This window comes from Archocentrus centrarchus, chromosome 7 (assembly GCF_007364275.1).
Source record: "Archocentrus centrarchus isolate MPI-CPG fArcCen1 chromosome 7, fArcCen1, whole genome shotgun sequence".
Lineage (NCBI taxonomy): Eukaryota > Metazoa > Chordata > Actinopteri > Cichliformes > Cichlidae > Archocentrus > Archocentrus centrarchus.
In genome coordinates, this window is record NC_044352.1 from 35,351,306 (window position 1) to 35,372,007 (window position 20,702).

General features: G+C 41.3%; 1 protein-coding gene across 3 annotated transcripts; it reads right to left on the reverse strand.

Moving 5' to 3' along the window:
• Positions 1-870: 870 nt before the first annotated feature.
• pofut1 (protein O-fucosyltransferase 1) lies at positions 871-6,404 on the reverse strand. 3 transcript variants are annotated; one of them, XM_030733568.1, is made up of 7 exons: positions 6,272-6,404; positions 5,188-5,309; positions 4,747-4,929; positions 4,478-4,590; positions 4,175-4,367; positions 3,389-3,631; positions 871-2,257 (listed from the first exon to the last, which is right to left on the reverse strand). In XM_030733568.1, the coding sequence occupies exons 2-7, from the start codon at positions 5,254-5,256 to the stop codon at positions 2,063-2,065; spliced, it is 996 nt and encodes a 331-aa protein (XP_030589428.1). In that variant the 5' UTR covers positions 5,257-5,309; positions 6,272-6,404; the 3' UTR covers positions 871-2,062. The 3 variants fall into 3 exon arrangements, with proteins under 3 accessions (XP_030589428.1, XP_030589427.1, XP_030589429.1); XM_030733567.1 differs by having other exon boundaries at positions 6,154-6,342; XM_030733569.1 differs by having other exon boundaries at positions 6,249-6,331.
• Positions 6,405-20,702: the final 14,298 nt, after the last annotated feature.

Sequence of the window (20,702 nt, forward strand, 5' to 3'; positions counted from 1 at the left end):
CCCAACTGGTCTCAGCAGATGACCCCCCCTCCCTGAGCCTGGTTCTGCTGGAGGTTTCTTCCTGTTAAAAGAGTTTTTCCTTCCCACTGTCACCAAGTGCTCGTTCACAGGGGATCGTGTGATTGTTTTTTCCTTTTTTCTTCTAGGGTCTTTACCCTGCAATATAAAGCACCTTGAGGTGACTTGTTGTGAACTGACACTATATAAATAAAATTGAACTGAAATTAACTGAATTGAAGGAGTAAATTACCTAACTGGGGATTTATGCTTCAGCAGGAAATCTAGTGTCTCCGGGGTAACCTATCGTGCATTTCTCTAAGCAGGGCAGCACCCAACTATTCTGATTGGCCTGTTCAGTATTCCTGGCTTTTCCAGCTACAGCTTTTAAAACTATCAGTGAGAGAATAACAATCACTGTTTCAGTATAAGGAATAATAATAGCATCAATATAAGGACTCACAAATGTCAGCAAATGAGGACATGAGGGAATGTACAAAGTGGAAAAACTAGAGGGACAAATATGTTTACCTCCCCCCAAAAAACTGACCACAACAAAGTGCGAGAACCCAGGAGGGAAAAGGTCCAGTCAGCTGGCACCACATGTAAAACACTGGGACACAACCACATGGTAATTAACACTCAGTGAACCTCACACGAGGATAAGTAGCGACAATGACGTCAGCCGCTTATGTAGGTTACATTGTAGGCTCTACAAAGATTCCCTGCAAATGCCTAAATCAGGTTTAACAAGGTGCAGGTTGATTTCAAGAAATATACTTTAAGTACAGTATTACACTTAAGGATACACCAATTACATACAACTAAAATGATCTTTATTCAGCTGTGAATAAAGGCAGGTATAATGAAGAATACTTATAAAGGCTTGTCCACAGGATGCTGATTCAAAGCCAAGTTTCCAGACAGAAGTAAACTTAGGACAAAGTGTGTATGACTTTATTGGTGAAAAAAGCATGAAAAACATTACTGCATTCACCAGCTCAACATATATCCTCACATGTATGCAAATCAAAATTCTCTCAAAAATGTTACAACTTTCAGTGCAGACATTCACATATTTGATCAGATTTTGGTCCCATAAACAGAGGTAATATGTCTCCTCTTGATCTCCCTATAAATGGCATACACAGAAGGCTCATCCATCCATCCATCCATCCATCCATCCATTCTCTTCCGCTTATCCAATTCAGGGTTGTGGGGAATTGGATTCTATCCCAGCACCCATAGGGTGAGAGGCTCAGTTACTGTGAGCTCCTCGTAATGGAGGGAGGAAAGAAAAGAGCGAGCAGAGGCACAGCAGTATTGCTGACGGTGCATTCACTCTTTTACAGTTTGTATAAAAGTTTAAGGGAAATATTTGGGAAGTGGTGTGGCTTCAGTATGGTGAACCAAAACAGGCTGAAGCAATAATACAAACCAGAGCAGCTGATACTTGCAGTGTGACAGAGGTGCTAATATCTGAGGTCATCTTTATATTCTTTGTGAGTGATCATCTCTGATCCAAAGAAGCCCAAATCCCTGCACAGCAGCTGTTTCTTCAGAGCAGTTCTGCTTCTAACTTGTTTCCGTGTCACGCTCCCTGCCGGCTGACACTTTATCCCCAAAGCTGCAAAGACTAAAAACTGGTATTTCTGACACACTGTATATAGTGTGTAGGTGTAGACACCGATTAACATTAAAACTGCCTCCTCCTTATAGTGTAGGTCCCACTTGTGCACCACAAACAGCTGTGAGTGAATGTGTGGCTGATTGGTGTGCACCATTAAAAACATTGGCTAATTAAACCGAATTTGTACTCCCCAAAAAACTGTATTAGCATCAGCCCAGAAATCCAGTATTTATTACAAATACTCCAATTTTCAAGCAGCAAACAGATAAAAATAGTATTTCCTGGTAGCAGCACTGCCTTTTTTTTTTTTTTTTTTTTTTTATTGAACACACACACACACACAACCCGTTCTGAAACTAGGCCTGCATGTGTGATCGTACTTCGCCACCTCAGGACACGTCGTCTGCATCGGCATCAAAAGGGAGACGCTGACACTCAGAGCTCTTCTTTGACATTTGACTTCCCAGGCTCGTCCATACCAAAGAAGGAGGAGGGAAGGCCGCGGACATCCCGCTCCCTCTTCACGAAGGCAGAGAAGGAGGAGACGCAGTTCCCGATGAAGTGGTCAGACTGGCCTAAGATGTACAAGTCTGTCTGGGCCAAGTCTGGCTGAAGACTCACCACTTTCACCTGCAGAGGCCACAGTAAAAAACTCTAATTAGACAGGACCCATAATGCACAGGGAAATCTGTGTGTCTGAGATGTATCTGAATCTGAGCTCTTTTACATTGTGTGTGTGAGACAACTATTTTCCATTTTCTGATGAGATGCACCAAATTGTACCTTTTTTGTATCACTTTATGGTAGAAATGCATTTACTTGTGTAAAGACAAACAAACTGAAGTATAATGGGGTGAGGCTCACATACAGCTTTCAGATATTTTATCCCAAACTACACATTCGACTCATATTCTATCAGAATTTTTTGTCTGGAGAAGTAACCTCTTTAAATGTGAATGTCTCACCTATTTATGTAAATGACAAGATTTATCCTCATCTTCTACATATTCAGTCTATTTTGGCATAAATGAATCAATGTGAACAAAAACAGCAGGGAGCACTGTGTGGAAAAAAAACAGCAACGTTTCTAAATTCTAAATATAAAGATCCAAAAGTTCACAACTAACGTTGCTTTGAGACGTTCACGTAAAATAACCTAATGCTGGAGCTGTTCCTCCTCCTTTCTGGCTCCTCTGTGCTTATCAGAGGGAAAGTTTTCCCCAACTTTGGTGGTATAGATGCTAAAAATAAATAGAAATAAGTAAATGACAGCTTAGAGCAGCAGCTCAGATGATGCCACAATTTACAAACTCAAGAACACAAATGATTTGTTTCTAAAAAGTAGTAGATTGTGTTGCACCAACAGATCTGAGCCCCAATGTTATAACAATCATATCGAACAAAAGCTGCACGCTGGATTCCAGCAGAGTCAGAGACGTTTAAGTCTGCTCCTTCATTCTCAAACTGAAAGTGAACCGAACTGAGACGAACACGTTACAGACATCTCCACTGACACAGACATCTCCACTGACACCACACAAAGCCACGAGCAGAAGAAATCTGAGCTTTTGGCTCACAGGGATTCATTGTACATAGACTGACCTCATTATCTGAAGCTTTTACTGTATACATATATGCAGATAAACACACACACACACACACACACACAACTAACCTGTTCAAGTTAGCATCAAGGACACAAACGTCACATTTCAAGCTCAGCTTATGACAGACTTAAGAATTCATCACAGATGAACCCACCTTGCCTCTGAAGAGCTTTTCAATGTCCTGAGTGTGGGAGTCAGAGTCAGTGGCAATGTAGACAGAGCGGGCGGCGGTCTTCTTTACCCACAGCTTGACAGCCCTACGAATCTCTGAGAGGTCAGGGAGACACATGGTCATAGTGAGGGCCAGGGCTGTCTGACGGTTATAGCCGACACACTGAGGGGAGGCCATGAAGTGAGGCCCTGTGTCGCCGTTCTTCAGCATTTTGCAGGCATTTTGCTGGAACAGGAGGCAAAGATTCTGAAGTTAAACTTTACACCAGCCATCCCACCCTCCACCAGCCCTGCACAGACATACAAAAAATAAATACAAATAATGCATTTATTAACCTAATTTATGTGCCCTCATTTTATTTCAGCAGTCTGAAAGTCTCTACTGCATTTCTTCAATGAACTTGCTGGTCTCCCTCACAGTCTGTCTCCTCTGCTGTCACCAGATTTCACAGATGTTCACAGTAATAAATAAACACGGCGAGTGGAGCCTATTCCAGCTGCCATAGGGCGGGGTACACCCTGGACAGGTCTATTGACGAGCTGACAACAAAGACAGACAACCATTCACACTCACACCTATGACCAGAATCACTAATTAACCTAATCCCATGTTAAGACAAGGGTGAGCACCTAATTTTTCCAAGGGGCCTCATGAGAAACGGGGACTGGTGCAGAGGGCTGTGCCAATAGGTTTATAAAGAGCTAAAATTAATACTAAGCAGGACTGAGCCACACAAGTCCCAGTCCAGGATTGTGAAGCTCATCTCACCCAGTCAATGCCAATTCTTAGATGTATGCCCACATACGGCCTGATGAGCTGGGTGGCAATGTGCTCTTCTCCCTCCTTCACCATCTTGTCTGACCACTCCACATAGCGCTGCAGGCCCACATGCTCTTCTGTCACTGGGAACTGAGCTGGAGCCCCAGGCATGGCCAGGACAGGGTGTTCAGAGGGAGGAAACCTGTCAGCATGAAACACAGCGGTCATGAGGAGGAACAGCACAAGATGTTGAGAGATGTGGTTTTAATGATTTATGTGATCTTTAATAATTCTGTACAAACATGTACTCACTTCTTCATCCACTGAGGTTGGTGGTAGGCACTAAAGGAAATCCCACCAAATAAGACAGATTTGTCAAAATCTACACCGACGTAGTCCCAGAATGGCCCAAATGGGTTCCCGTCCTGAAAATAAATTGGTCCCATCTAGCCATGTTACAGTGCTCAAACAGCAGTTGCATCATTATACAGCTAAAGGCTATGGATCTGTGGTCCACCAGGGGGCAGCATTTCACCGCTGGCTAATTACATTTAGGCAAATTCTTTGAGATTCTACTTCACCTTCATGGGGCAGGACTTCTTGTCCTTACTCCTCTGGGCTGCAGTCTCAAAGCAGTAGGCATTCCTCTGTCCTGAGGCCCAGTATTTGGGGGCTAGCTTCTCCATGAAGTCCTCTAAGCTGACCACACGGTGGTAGGCAGACAAGGCCTCCAGCTTAAAGAACTCCCTGTAGGGAACATGAACCTAAAGAGAATAAAACATCATCATATTTGTGTTAGACAAATGTATCAAAGCCATTTAAGTGCCTCTTTGACAAGTAACTCTTACAAAAATTCAGGGCTGCAGTGCATGTGTGAAGAACTGCTTCATTTCATTTGTTCTGATATGCAGTATTTGACTAGCACCTCTGATGCTTCTCAAACAAAAGTACACTGTGCAGTGTCACTGAGTGCGCAGTGCACTCAGTGACAGTTTTGCTCCCCCCTCACTGCCTGGACTTACGTTGATGTAGGGGTGTGTGTGGTGGCGGTACACTATCCAGGGAGGCACTGCCAGGGTTCGGTTCAACATCTTTGCAAAGGCCAGAGATCCCAGGAAGTGGTCAGCCTGGTTTCCAAAGCGACCTAAACAGCATGCATATGAATAAGTTATCCTCCACAGGAACATGATTGTTGTTATATAGCAAAGTTTGTTCATAATCAAAGGAGGATTCTAGATCTAATGATCCAGAATGCTGAAAATTATAGGGTCAAAAAACAATTCAATCCTTAGAAATAGAAATAAAGCCAGTGAGATGCAACTAACACCAAACTATAGCTGGACCCAATGGCGTATGACAACATTGCAGCTCAGCACACAGAAAATTTGGGGTGGGCGAGGTATGCGCGCTACTGTCTGATGCTTTATATTAACTATTAATATTTTTTCAAAACGTACTAAATCTTGTCTGGTAAGCAGCAGCAGGTCACTGCTGAACGGCTGGCTGTACGGAAGCACATTAATGAGGGGAAAAGCATCTTTTAAAAAAGCAGATTTTAAAGAAGTTCACGCCTTCATCTGCTGACAGGCTTTATGGAGATGCAAATTTCTTTTTTTTTTTTTTAACATTCAGGTCTTGTGTTGATTTTTGAAATGTCTTCAGGCCAGCGGTAAGTTTTTTAAACACATCTGGTTAATTCACTTTTGACTTCATGAGCTCTTGGAGCTGAAAGCGGCTCTCATGTATGAGCATACATACTACCGAGCTACGGTGCTCATATGTTCTCCGAGCTTAACATTCATTTCTATAAGGTCCTCCCTGCCCAGCTTCGCTGTAAAGCACTACTCCCGAAATAAGGAGAGTTCATCACACCCCTGGCTCCATATTAGGGGAACTCTGAAGTTACAAATGGGTAGAAAAAGTTTTCAGCTCGCTAGCTGTTTTTACTACGGCAGAATGAGAGCGCGTAGCTACAAAGACTGAGTTACCCATGCACGGGCAGTACAAAACGTAGCCATTCTCATCCCACTGCAGTTCTTCGGCAAAAGCACGACAAGGATGAAGCAGAAGTAAAGAGAGTAACCATATAAATGCGGCACATCTCACTGCCTGTTGTTTAACCGCCATTGTAGTTCATTTTACGTCCCACAATTCCTTGGCTTTTGGGCTTCTTCTTCTTCTTCTTTGAGTTTCTTTCAAGAGTTCAGCTCAAACTTTGCTGCCACCTACTGCCCTGGTGCTACACTGCACTGCCGGTAAGCTCATCCCTCACCCGCTGCGGCTCTCTATCTACAGTATTCGTTATCCTGTTCCTACAGCGTTTTCATTACAGAGAATAAAGGGTCTGTTAAAAAAAAAAACATGAACATCATCATTTATCAGGTAGCTATTTCACTAAAGCATTAAATATTAGGAAGCAACAGAAGGAAAACATTGATTACATAGTTCATCAACAATAAACAATGGAGCTAACTGTGTAAACTACTGTGCCTAATTATTTTTATTTCACATCAGATAAGTGATTGTTTTCATTTTCATTTGTTGAAGTTTAACCCAAAGGAGCGAGCACCTTTACAAAACAGTCCAAACCTCAAAATGCTTTGTAATCAATTCAAAACATGAAATTATTAAAATCTGTATTAAACAGAAGCTACACTCAGCTGCAGGTAACTTTGCATATTTGATTTGGCAGATTTATTATTCATCTAATTTAAAATCTGAATCAAGTACAAATATGTAATATGAAAAATCTCCATGTTTGAAAGGTTGGAATAAAGACTTTTGAGGGGGGAAAAAACCTGTATCCTATCAAAACAGCATGACTCATTTTCTGCCAACCAGCTAATCAAAGTAGTGATTAATTAAAAAAAAAAGAAAGAAGAAGCTACAAACTATAAAGCAGTAAAATGTGAAGTGACATTGAATGTGGCATGTTGTTGGTGGCAGACAGGCTGGTCAGAAACTGCTGATCTGCTGGGATTTTCCCAACAATCCTCTCCATGGTTTACAGAGAACGGTGTGAAAAAGAGAAAATATCCAGTGTGCGGCAGCTCTCTGGGTGAAAACACCTTGTTGATGACAGAGGTCAGGGCCGAATGGCCAGACTGCTTTGAGCTGATAGAAAGGCACAACTCACCAAACCTGAAGCAGGTGACTGAAGACCACACTGGGTGCCACTCCTGTCAGCTGAGAATAGGAATCTGATTCACCAACACTGGGTATTAGAAGATTGGAAAAACACTGGCTGGTCTGATGAGTCTTGATTTCGGCTCTGACTTGTAATGAGCTGGAGGATATTTTCTTTTCACCTTTAGGCTCAATTGAGTGTTGATTAAATGCCACAGCCTACCTGAGTACTGCTGCTGACCGTGCTCACCCCTTTATGACCAAAATGTAACCATCTGCAGTCGGCTACGTCCAGCAGGACAACACACCAAGTCACAAAGCTCAGATCGTCTCACACTGGATTCTTGAACATGATGATGAGTTTGCTGCACTCAAACAGCCTCCACTGTCACCAGATGTCAGCCCAACAGTGCAACTTTGGGTTGTGGTGGAACGGGAGGTTCACATCAATTCACAAATCTGCAGCAACAAAATCTCTGAGGGACGTTTCCAGCACCTCGTTAAATCTATGCCACAGAGAATTAAAAAAGCAAAAAGGGGTCCAACCTCATCTTAGTAAGGTGTACCTGAGTGGAAATATAAAGCAGCATAAAAATAAAATAGTCAAAGGATGTAGCAGTGTACAAATAACTCACAATGCACCAAAGTTCATATTTTCTTTCAGTCCTCCATTTTTAATGTATGATAAACATAATGGTCCCAAACATTTCCCCACCTTGTAATTAAATTCTCAACCTTCCAGAGGTTTAATATGCAAGAAATACAAAATGATGACTGAAAGACTCTTACTGATATATAATCCTGAGAGCCTCACAGGACCCCACCACCACATCAGGGTGGATGAAGTGTGGCCATTGTGACAGTGGCACAGCTCTCAGAAAATCAACATCTGAGAAAACATATCTCTTTTTCCCCGCGACATTAAGTGTGAATTTATTTTTTGTAATTGCACATAAGAAAACCAACCGCACGCTGACTGTTAGTGACAGCTGAGGCACCGGAAATCATTTATTTACCCAACTGTAAATGAAACATCAAAAACTTGCTCCGCTCTAAAGCGTTGTGTTAGGTCTTCACACACTTTGTCCTCAAACACTGAAACACAATCCCATACAAAGGCAGACAGCAGCAACTAGACTGTAAGGAAGACTTAAAAAACGTGAAGAATCATAGCCAAACAAATCCAGGAATATACGTTATAAAATCAGAATTTCCTGACTTTTGTTTGCTCATTATTAACAGTTGTTGTGTATTTTATGTTAATCCTACAGCTGTACAATTATACTAGTTTTGTTTTAGTTTCTTAGCATTTGTAACAATAATATAGTCTAACCACTAAATATGATTCCCGTATGTGAGGTGAAGTTAAGCTGACAGCATGAGTCTGTGAAATCACTACAATCACTGCTCTGCTAAGCTAGTAAGTTAGCTGCTAGCTTTGAAAAGGACAGGTTTTAGTAACAAAGTGCAAATGCTTTGTTACTGTACTTACTGTACTTAAGTAGAATCTTCAGGTATCTGAACTTTAATCGATTGTTTTTCTACTTTTACTCTCTACATCTTTATATAAATATCTGTCCTTTTCACTCTTCATATTTAAAAAAAATGCTCATTACTTCAGGTTTAACACATCTGAGGGAAGTTTTTATTTCCCATCACTGCGCCTTCAAGCATCACACCGATCTGAGCTTAAATGGAAAAGCAATAACACGTAAAAGACAATCGTATTGGTGTATCCATCACTGGCCACCAGGTAACTTTAAATGCAACCTTTCTATCAACTCAGCAAATATCAGCAAACACACAAACTGTTTGTCACACAGTGTGTCTGCGAGCTGAAGGTCCAGCTGCTGTATTTCCAGGGAGAAAAGAATGAGAGAGAAGCTGTTAGGACGAGGAAGAAGAGAGGTTAGGTTTAAAGGACGGCTCAGTGACGTCTGGTAAACTGGAAATTTAAAGTTAAAATGGAAAGTCCTCCTTTTTTTAAATCACCGGATCTTTGTGTTATTAAAAGGTTGCATGAAAATACTGCAGTTTAGTGCAGGATAAACAGGTCCGTTTGAGTACTGTGGGGATTTTACAGTAACGCTCTATGCTGGACTGGTGCACATGGCTGTGATGTTCATGGTCAGAGACAGATGTGAATTGAAGCTGATGATGCTGAGATTCATTCACTGATTCCAACCTTACAGACAGTATAAACAGTCACTGTCAGTGTGGGGGTGGAAATCAGCCAGGATGCAGGAAACACATGTTTACATCATGTTGAATTCAGCTGTAAATCCACAGAGAGCAGCAGCAGCAGCACAGGTCAGCTGATCACAGCCTGCTCTACACGAAAACATTTCTGAGCCGCTACAGTCCATCTAAGGCTTTACTTTAATCCTTGACTGTCCTCATTTACCTGTTCAGGTGTGGAGGCAGAGTCGCCCTCAACAATGTAGGCAACAGAAAATGGAGCTGTTTTTAAAATAGTTTTTCTTTTTCTTTGTTTGTGTTTTACACACATTAAGTGTTTGAGCTGAGACATTCATTACAGTTAGAATTTAGATTGAAATAAAGTTCCCACACACTAACATTATTTTATTATTACAGTAATATTTTCCCAAAAACAGCAGAAACGTCCTCCAAAGAGCTCCGTTTACTTTATTACTCTGAGTACATTTCAGAGGCTGTACTTTTTTACTTTTACTTGAGTAAAGAGGTTGAATCAGTACTTAAACTTTTAACCAGAGTATTTTTTAGCATATCTGTACTTGTACTTAAGTAAAGAATGTCTGCACTTTTGCCGCCTCTGATTCAGGTGATGTTTATTTCTGTATTTGGGGTTTTACCTTTTTTCTTTCTGGTAAACACAAGTTACACATTTCTGTGGTGTTTTTGTGCAGCAGGTAAGACGCCTAACAATCAGACTGTGGACTCGGTTTTACCTCAATATTTAATAGCTTTATCATTGCTGTCTACAAACCACAGACAGTATAACACATGGATGTCAGAGGTCAGAAAAATGAAGGTATTGCAGAAGTGCCTTAAATCTGCATTGTATCCAAAGGCCACCAGATGGTGACAGCTGTGGCTGTAAAAAGACATCCAGTCCTACAGAAGTGAACGGGAGAACGGCTTTCTGCCATCACATCTATAAACACTAATACATTTATGGACCCAGTCACTCATTTTGGGTCATATTGAATAAAAAGTTAAGCATGTTTTATAAGTCTTGGTCATGCTGTGTTTTAAAAAGGAGGATTATCTGTGGTATGCTCACTGGCTCAGGACGTGTGATTGACAAATTGTTAGCCAATGAATGAGTGATATCACAGCCAGACACTCCCCTCCCCATCATATCCAGTTTATGATTACTGTGTTATTTTAGGGTCTTTACCTTACAATATAAAACATCTTGAGGTGAGTGTTATGAATTGCTGCTATATAAGTAAAATTGAACTGAATGAACCTGAGATGGCAAACACTCATCTCTAGACTTCAGTGGATGATGTCGTAGCAGCTTCCATCTATGTTCTATTTTATACAGCTGACCACATTTTCTAATTGCAGAGATTAGAGCTGCACTGTGGGTATTAAAGGAACTGCACTGGTTTGGTTCGGTCTGCTCAATCATCCAGATAAAGGAAAAGTTTAAGAAAGTGGATTCTGTTGATCTGGGACAAACATTTCATCACTCAGCTGTTTCCCAACCTTATAAACATAATGACCAAAACTAGCACCCCTGACTAACAAAGAACCATGAGTTCAGTTTCATGAAAATTGTCATGACCACTGATCAATGGCCATTCACAGAGAGTTGGGGCATGGCTGCAATCAGAGATTGATGGTGAGAGATGCACTCTGAGGATCCCTCCTCAGTTCAGAGATGGTCGTTCCCTTTTCTCAAAAATATCCTCCTTGACTTCCCGCTCTAATCAGCGTTCCTCCCTGATGTGTACATCATCACTGAGGCAACTGTTTGCTGTGATTTGGTGCTATATAAATAAAATTGAACTGAAAGGGTGGCCACTGGCCAGTAAGTGTCAATAGACTGCAGAGTCCTGGCCTGATGGGGTAGTGCTTCTGTGTTCTGCCATCCACTTAGCCAGAGGTTGTTTGGTTTCTCTGATGTATAAGGACCCGATCACTGGGGGGGACCAATCTTTGGTTAAGCATGTTTTGGGCTTTGAAAGCCACAGAGAGGGTCTTTTTTAAAACAGTGTGTTTGTGGGGCTGGTGTTTGCTCTGTGTTACAGCATCCTGATGACACCCAGTTTGTACTCCAGTGAATGATGAAACTCAAACCTTAAATACTGATCTGTATACGTTGGTTGGTTGACAGCAGGCGTACTGGCGGTTCCTAGAGTTTTAAAAGTAGAATGGGAGGCAGAGCGTTCAGCCATCAGGTCTCTCTACTGTGGAACCAGCCCCCAGTTTGGATTGGGGAGACAGACACAGTCTCTAGTTTTAGGCTCAAACCTTTCCTTTGTGATAAAGCTCACAGTTAGGGCTGGATCAGGTGACCCTGAACCCTCCCTTAGTTATGCTGCAGGCTTAGGCTACTGGGTAGTTTCCCATGATGCACTGAACATCTTCTTCACTCATCTCTTTTCACCCTCTGTGTGTTTATACACCACTACTATATTTTAATCAGCAGCAATTATTCAGTTCTGGCTGTCTCTCCCATACAGTGCCTTCTGTTCTGTCTCTCTGCTCTCTTCTATTTCCACAACTGCTCTCAGCAGATGGCTGCTCCTCCCTGAGCCCGGCTCTGCCAGAGGTTTCTGCCTGCTCTGTGCAACAAACAAACTGTGCGTTTTGTTTCTTTTTTTTACTCTTGTAACCAATCGTGTCAAGGAGCTAGTTTAATAAACTAATAATGAAAAAAGCACATTAAAGAGTTTGATTCAGAGAGGCTTAAATCTATGCAATCACATGAAATTCACAAGGATAAAACACAGCAAAGTGAGGCTACTTAGCCAGGCTCAGCACCCCCCACCCCCCAAACTCTTTAAGTTCACTCCAGTTCATATGTGCTGGGTGTCAGCACATATTGCCAACATATTTTGAGTTTGGAAGAAAAGCATTGCTGTAAAGAATATAATCAGCAAGAAATATCTTTGATGTTTGCCGATTCTCTTCTGATGGTTCCTATAGACTGACAAAGACGGGGGTCACACAAAGTTCACGATGTAAGAAGCGAAGCAATATACGTGAGATTCATGGGTGTAAATCAGGTGGAGCGAATCAACCTAATGATAAAGACTCAGATGGAAGGGGCAGCGCTCCCAGAGCGTTGTCGTTATATGCTCATCATTAGATGTTCACATGTGTTCAACATGCCCGGACCCAGTGTACTGGGTAGGCATGGCAACATGTGGCCTGGGTGCGGTCTCAAACCTTTGTTACTTTCATTTAGACGATTCGCTGCCAGCCAGCCTTGTTTGACTGAATCAGCTGATAATTGCTTAAATATGTCACATTAAAGAGATCGTTATCCACTGCTAAGAGGCAGAGCAACACAGCTGATGCGTACAATTTGTTTTTCATAATAACTCCAAGGACAGCCGAACATGTACAGTTCAGTGGTGATAACAGATGATAGCACCCCCCCCCCCCCCCCCCCCCCCAAATAAAAGTAGACAGAATATGTTTTTTTAAATTAAAACCAAAGTCCAGAAGATTTTCTGTCACAAAAAGCAGTCTGAGGCTGCGAGGTCGGACTTTGAAGGCTGTTTAATCCCCGTGCATCCTCCCGGTCAGCCGGCCCACTCTAACGGATTCTCTCTTTGTACTCGATCACTCTCGTTTTTCTTTTCTCTGATGCTCAACAGCTGGCTGCTCTTTCCCTCTTTTCCTGTGTCGTTCTCGATGTCTGCTCCTCCCCCCACCCTCGAACACACACTGTTTTTCATTGTTACAGATGACAGCGAAGATAACAATACAAAGAACCACAACTCACTGCCGGAGAAAAAGAAAGTGGGTGAGGCTGTGAGAGAGAGCGAGAGACTTCCTTCAGGTGACGGGATCACAACAACTAACCAAAACGTAAAAATGTGCACCTCACTTTCTTGCATTTTAGTTTGTCTGCAGCTCTTACTCATCACCCGGGGTTTTGACACTTTCATTTCCTTTTTTGACTCTTTACGCTGCAGAGGAAGAAGTTTTCAGTTTATTTGAACATCTACACACACGTGTATGTCACTCATGTTTCCCCATTTTTCTGCTCTGTTTTTAACCTCTTTCACGCTCACTTCTGGCGTGGAGTAGGCCTGACACTCACTGTGGCCTTTCACAAGAGGGAAATAAGGTAGTCAACCTCAAAAGAACCCGCCTCCTGTTGACCTTTCTGTGTCGTTACTGACAGCCCAGCTTTCAGTTCAGCTGAAGTCTGCATGGTGTCATTTCACAGCTTTAGCATGCAGAGCCTTCACATGTTAAAGCCACCAGCTTTATCTGACAGATCTGTGTATGTAGAAGGAAAGTGTCAGCAAATAAAGTTTTTACTTGGTTTGTTTTTCTTTTAAAATGATAATAAAACTCCATGTTGCACCCATAGAGGTGAAGAAAACAAACACACCTCCTCACTGGCATCGTGTTACACACACACATTGTGTTTTTTGTCTCTGAATATTCTGTCAGTGAATAAACAGGAGAGAAAGATTCCTTCTGTTTTCCGTCTTTATTTGTTTTAATATGTCCTGTAAAAGATGGAGCTTAAACCTGAGAAATGAAGTGATGAAACTGTGTTGACTGCAGATGGTGATCATCAGAGAAAAAGGGATCTCCTCTCCTGTGTGGTATTAAGAAAAACTGATGATGAACTTTGAAAACATCTAAAACACCAGCAGCACCTCCTAAAAATCTTACCCTACCCAGACTGGAACTACAGGTGCCCTTATTATGGCGAGGCTCAGGAAGTGTATCTTGACACATCTTGGCATTGAAGACTACCAAGTACAATTTTGTGGTGGATATAGAGTTCAGCTAAACAGTGGCTACCCTTTGTGGAAATGTGTAAGAGATACAGAGTCTAAGTGAACCTGCACAGTGGAACTATTGTGGAGGAGATGGAAATCCTGCAGATGTTGCTACAACAAGAAAATTCACTGTGGTGGACCCGAATGCAGCTCAAGAGAAATGAGTTACTCTGCAGAGGATCTTGAAGCCAATGAAACTGATGTAAAAGTGAACTTTGTCTGTTGTGGAATTGAAAACCCGACAAGTTCTGGAAATTCTCTAAATGACTTCTCGGAGCTGAAGAACTACAAGAGTGTTCGGCTCGAGTGCAGCTGCTCGGGTCAAAAATATGTATCGATGCTATAACTGAGCAAAAAAATCGGAGGCGATCTGACCACACGGGAAATAAAAGAAGCAGAGCTTTGCTGAAGTAACACAGGACCAAAGAAGACATCTCGCCGTTTAAAAAAGACCAAGAGATAAAATGTCATTCTAAAACTCAGACTCTGAACTTTTTTCAGCAATAAACAAAAACGAAAAGGGGGATTTGGTAGATTAAAGGTGGAAATGTCAACAAAAGCATCCCTGCATCCCTCCAGTAACAGAAAACGTTCAGAAGTGATGCATTCTCGACTTCAAGATCCTGACAAAGACTTCTGCAGGCTTCTCTGATCTGCTGCAGATGCAAAGTTAAACTTGCAGATTTCAGCACCTTTACTTGAACACTGTTGAAGTGCCTCCCTTTGAAATCACGGGAGGAGATTTTTTCCTCACCTGTGCGCTTACTGGAGCAGTTCATGTAGAATTACTGATCGACAACTGAAAGTGTTGCACTGGCTTTAGATGTGTGTCATGCAGAGAACTCTGCAGTGCTGGGATATTCTGATAATGCACAAACCTTGCAGAGCTCTTAAAGAACTGCCAACATTGTGGGATTCTCCTTCCTCCAGAGAAATGCAGGATTTCAAATTACCTGGAACTTCACTGTTGAAAAGGCTGCTCAGTGGCAGCCTGTGGGAGAGAATGTTGGGAAAGCACTAAAGTATGAAGACATACTCACATTTTTGGTTTTTGTCCTGGTGAATGCTGTCAGTGAATAAACAGTCTTCCTATTTTCTGTCTTGAGTTTTAAGATGTATTCTAAAAGCCCAGATTAACCCAGCTCAATATTTCCTCACTTTTAGAGGTGATGAATTCATTCACAGGTAAACAAATGCTTTGTTTCAGTTTCAGCCTGAGCTTCAGTAGGACCCTCTACAAAGCAGCAGGGGGTGTTTTGGTTCATAAGTTCTGTTATCATTCTGTTATCTCTGTGTTCTGAGTTTCCCTTTGGGCTCTGACTCCTTTTCTTAGTTATACTTATTCTAAGTATTCCTGATTCCTTTGCTCTCCTTGTTTCCGTGCATCCCTGTTTGTTTCTCCCTCAGTGTGCCTGCCTGCCTGCCTCAAGTCCTCTGTGTTTTGGTCACGTCTGTTCCTTCCCCGTTTAGTTATACTTCCTGTTTTATTTTCCTAGCCTCCTGCTCACTGTGTGTCATGTTGAGTTTCACTTCCTGTGTTTCATTAGTGCAATTCTGTCCACCTGTTCTCTCCAGCTGTCTCATGTTGCCCCTTATCATTCCCGCCGTCGTAGTTTCCCTCCCGCTGTGTGCTCCGTCTGTCCGAGTCCTTGTTCCCCTGTGAGTTTTCCAGCAGTAAAAATGAGCGTTTGAGTTCAGCCCTGTTTTTGAGTCCTGCACTGGAGTCCCTGAACCTGCCACACAGAAGTAACATATTTTCATAGTGCAGATTTCTTTGGATTTAGCTATTATGAAAAGATAAAAGATCCGTTTTTAGATTTCTAATCACATTCCAGTGGCGTGCTTTAGTGATCGAAGCCTAATGTGCCAAAAAAAAAAAAAATATATATATATATACACATGTAATTTTTATAGTAAAGATTTGACCATTACACGTGTCATTTCTAGTATTAAAGATTAGTCCAAAACTCTGATTTCTGACTCTGAAAACAGAACTTTTATTTTAAACTGACATTTTAGCCGAGCATTTATTTTTAGTTTTTCCTGTCATGTCACCTGTGAGCTCAGTCAGATTTTCAACATTTGTTTAAACTTAGAATTAGTAAAAAACGGCTCAGAACATACATGCTGTAAATATGCAGAAGTAACACAAAGGAGCAAAAATCAGGTTAAAAACTGGAGATTTATTTTTTGTAAGAAATCTTTAAACAATTATTCTGAAGTTTGTGGTATCAAAGCCAAACTTTATTATAGGTAAGAAATATTTTTTCTTGAAAATGTATTTGTTTAGATTTGGAAAAGCCAAAATGACCAAAAATCTCTGTCTCCTCGATATGTTTCAGTTAAGGAAATGTTGATAGGATAACATGCTGATAATGTTTGACTGACATCCATAAAAACTGAAGACAACAGAAACTTCACAAAGATCTGAAATTTTTTTACAAACAAAGAATTTAAGCTTGGAGGCGAAACATTATGAAAACATACAAGAAATATCTTCATCATTTTGTGTGTGTGTGTGTGTGTGTGTGTGTGTGTGTGTGTGTGTGTGTGTGTGTGTGTGTGTGTGTGTGTGTGAAATCAAACAGTCTGAACAAACACTAATAAAAACAAAACTGAAAAACACGCTGTGACATGTCACAGAATTCCGATTTGAACTTTTCCTCTAAGCTCGGTTCCCAGTGTGAACACAGGCTTAATGAACAGAGATGATCCCTGCTCAGATTCCTGTTGGGGGGGGGGCGGTGTGTTTGAGTGGCATACATAAAAACAAAAAAAGATTCCAACAATGTGACATTCATTAAGTGAATCCTTAACTCCCACAATAACCCTCGTTAAAAAAGGGAGGTCGATAGTTAAAGTTAATATAAATATTTTTTTAATTGTAACAAATATTTTGTAAACCATCTTTGAACATCTGGATTCAGCTACAAGTGGTGATTCTAAAACTTTATAAATAGTTTTTGCACTGCTTTTGCAAACTTATAACTGACACTTATTACTTGTTTAAAGAGCATACGTGTAGGCAGGTGGTCGGATATAAATGACTCATTTATATGTTTCCATTTCACTTGCTGTTTGGTTAAGTTAATACACCAAAAACTGCTCAATATTGCCAAGACATATTTCTGCAATGGCAGCGGCAACAGTAGAGGAAACCCTGGGCTCATTGATCAGGAGGTCAGCATCAGTCATTTTTGATATCATTAACATGATAAAGTATAAGAAATGAGCTGACACCAGACTGTAAACACGAGCTATCACAGAAAACTATAACGTTACTCACATCAGTTAACTATATAACAACTGATCCATTTAAGCTTCTCACATTATATAAAACTGACAGTGTTTTTATTTATAGGTGCAGTGACCTGACAGAGTCACAGATACATTATCAGTATCCTCCCAGTATTCATCTGTCCTTAACTTATTATTACTGGGTTTATTTATGTAGTTCTTCTCTCCCTCCTCTCCCATATTTTTCCGTTCTCTCCTTCACAAATGCTTCTCTCTCTCTTCAGTTCGGTTCAATTTTAATCATAAAGCACCAAATCACAACAATGTTCGGCTCACCGGGGCTGAACAGAACTGTGCACACCTGCAAGCACTCCCTCTAACACAGCAGCATGTGCACTTATGCCAGTGCTGTCTTCTATAAAAAAAAAAAAAAAAATTATGACTAGACAGTCTTATTAACTATCAATTTACAATTCCTAGTAATGGTTATTTGAAAGTGGTATTCTTTTTTAAGAAAGTAGTACAGACCAGTGAGAATGTGTGGACCTAAAGCTTTTTGCTTTGTGTGTGCATGTGTGTGTGCGTGTGCGCCTTCATGATGTGGCTGTGCTCTGCTGCCCCACCCATCCACCTTATCACCCTCCTGCAGACCTCCGATGTTTGCCCCCTGCGCCTCGACACCCACCTTGGCGCAGAGAAGCCCGTCCCAGCGCAGACGGACTTCCCCACCTTTTGATGTGTGCTGCTCAGAAATTATCACACAGCAGATACTCAGTGGTTACATCATATGTATCGTGTGTTATCTTTCAGTCTGGCACCACTGTGGCAGTAGCATGTTGTAACTTTGGAGCTCTCATCACATTGATTTTTAAAGTGTGAGGAATCTACAAATTCATAAACATCAGTTAAAAAAAAAAAAGAACTCAACATTCTCGCAGCTTTTTCTCACCCTGAGACCCAAGCTCATTAAAACCTACTGCCTAAATAATTATTATAACCAAAGAAATGCTCACCTCAGACAAGACTGGTGAAATCATGCACGGCCACGTCCGTGCAGCTGGACGGGACAGTGATGGTGTCTCTGTCTTTGCGTCCCAGCGGTTCCCCTACCATCCCTCCTGAGCTGTTTATCGCCGATCTCCACTAATGTAAACCGCCCATCTGTTTTAAACAAAACACATAAAAACACACAGTCATTTCCCACTGTGCCGTACCCGAAAGAAGAGATTGCTGGGTATTCTGGTGGCAAGGAAATCCACTCCAGATGTGAACAAATTGTCCCCCTTACTAATTGCTATTGTGCTTGCTGATGCTGATTTTGGATAGCTTTGGTTTGTGTAGATGGAGTTTGAGTGCTTGCCAGAATATATAAAGTTGTGTGCGGTGTGTGTGTGTGTGTGTGTACTTGCACAGAAGCTTGAGTGTGTGTGCATATGAAGCTGATGTGTTAAAGTAAGAGCTGCAAAGTGTGTTAAAAGAAGGAGGTAAATCAAGATGACACTGCAGGAGCAGTCGGAGGTCTGAACACTGTTATACTCAGCCACCATAAACAGAGCCACATGTTTCTCCCAGAGTCTGATGAAGGCTTTATTTAAGGGAGCCCATCGCTTTCTTCTGTCCTGTCATCAGACCTTCTCAAAGGCTGGCTTCCTCGTCCCTCACAGTGCATCTAATCAGGACTGATTAGGTGTGCGGTAGAGAGAAACATGCAGGAAAGTGGTGGCTGCTGTGCATGTGAGGACTTTTCCTGCGTGGTCTGGAGGGATGAGAAAGACCCAGAGGAAGATGTCGTGATGTGGCATTTCATAGGTTAGTTAAAAATTGTTCCACAGATGTAAATAACAGACCACCATGCAACAACTGCAATCAACCTGACTGCGGTTGCAGCGACCGCACCATCATCCAAATAAACAAACAGAATGAAAGAAATCTGCTTATTTTTGCTGGGAAATTGCTTCACCTCATCCATCTTCAGACCTTCTGTTTCTCTATCATCTATTCTTGTCCAGTTTCTGTTTGTTTTACAGGATCTTCACAGAAGAAGCTGCAGGAGGAAAACAACCAAGACTGCTACATCAGATCCCAACAAAGGCCGAGCGGTCGGCTGATTTTAACGTTGTTTGTGCCATTAAAAAACCTGTAATGTGTAATCTCTGATGGCAGATTTACAGACACAGACAGCAAACTAGAACAGTGAGGTCAAAGAAAGCCAAACAAAGCAGAATGAAATCAATGATTTCTTCATCTAAGGTGAAAAAAAGGGACTTCTTATTACAAACGTACATTTTTATTTTGAATTTGATGCCAGAAACACATTTCAGGAAAGTTGTGACAGTGATGTGTTCATTCCAGCAGCCTGGGACCCTGAAGATCACAGCTGTTTGGCGGCACAGAGGTGTGCGCTGGTTCCTGACAACAGGATGGTTCCTGATTGTTGGGCCCTTCTGAGTGCGTCTTCTTCCTGTGCCTGCGAGGGTTCCTTCACTCAGTCCAGCTTCCTGTTTATTAGGTCAACTGGTGATTCTGAATGATATGAGGTAGAAAAAAATGCCTGTATGTGTGTAGTTAAAATGTAGCCTAAAGCTCTTTGGTCAGTAAGACCAGAAAAGTACTGAATAAATGCAAAAACATTCCTTTATTGGTTTTTGGCCTTTTAATGTTACCATACAAAATCCACAAATTGTTAATGTTTTACTTCAAAATGTTCTTAAATTATGACCAATTTGATGAACCTGCCACATCTTTAATTCTTAGATTCTTTTTCTATAAAAATATGTGACTAAATTAGCTGCAGGATATTCCACAGTGTTCCCAGTCTGCTGCTGTCTTTTTTCCAGCTTGTTGATGGAATTAAATTAATTTTTTTAAAGGATTGATGCTCTTTATTCTATTTTAAAGATGCCATTTAATTTATTGTTTATTTAAACAGTGCCCCAGATTTTTAAACAAACAGGCTCCTCACATGGTTAAAGTAAATAAAACAGGTTTAAGCTGCAGGTGTCTGAGTTCCAACTGAGGTCTGCTGATATTTGTGGTTGATTCCCATAAATATTCATCAAGCTAAAGGCAATTTTAATTAACAGCCTGGTTGAAAAATCTCTGAATATTCAATGAATATTAGTGAATATTACCTAAAGTTTAATATCTGTAGTTTGGGGAGGTAAATTTAGCCTAAAAAAAATCTGTTTTAAAAATTACAGCTGTTTTCT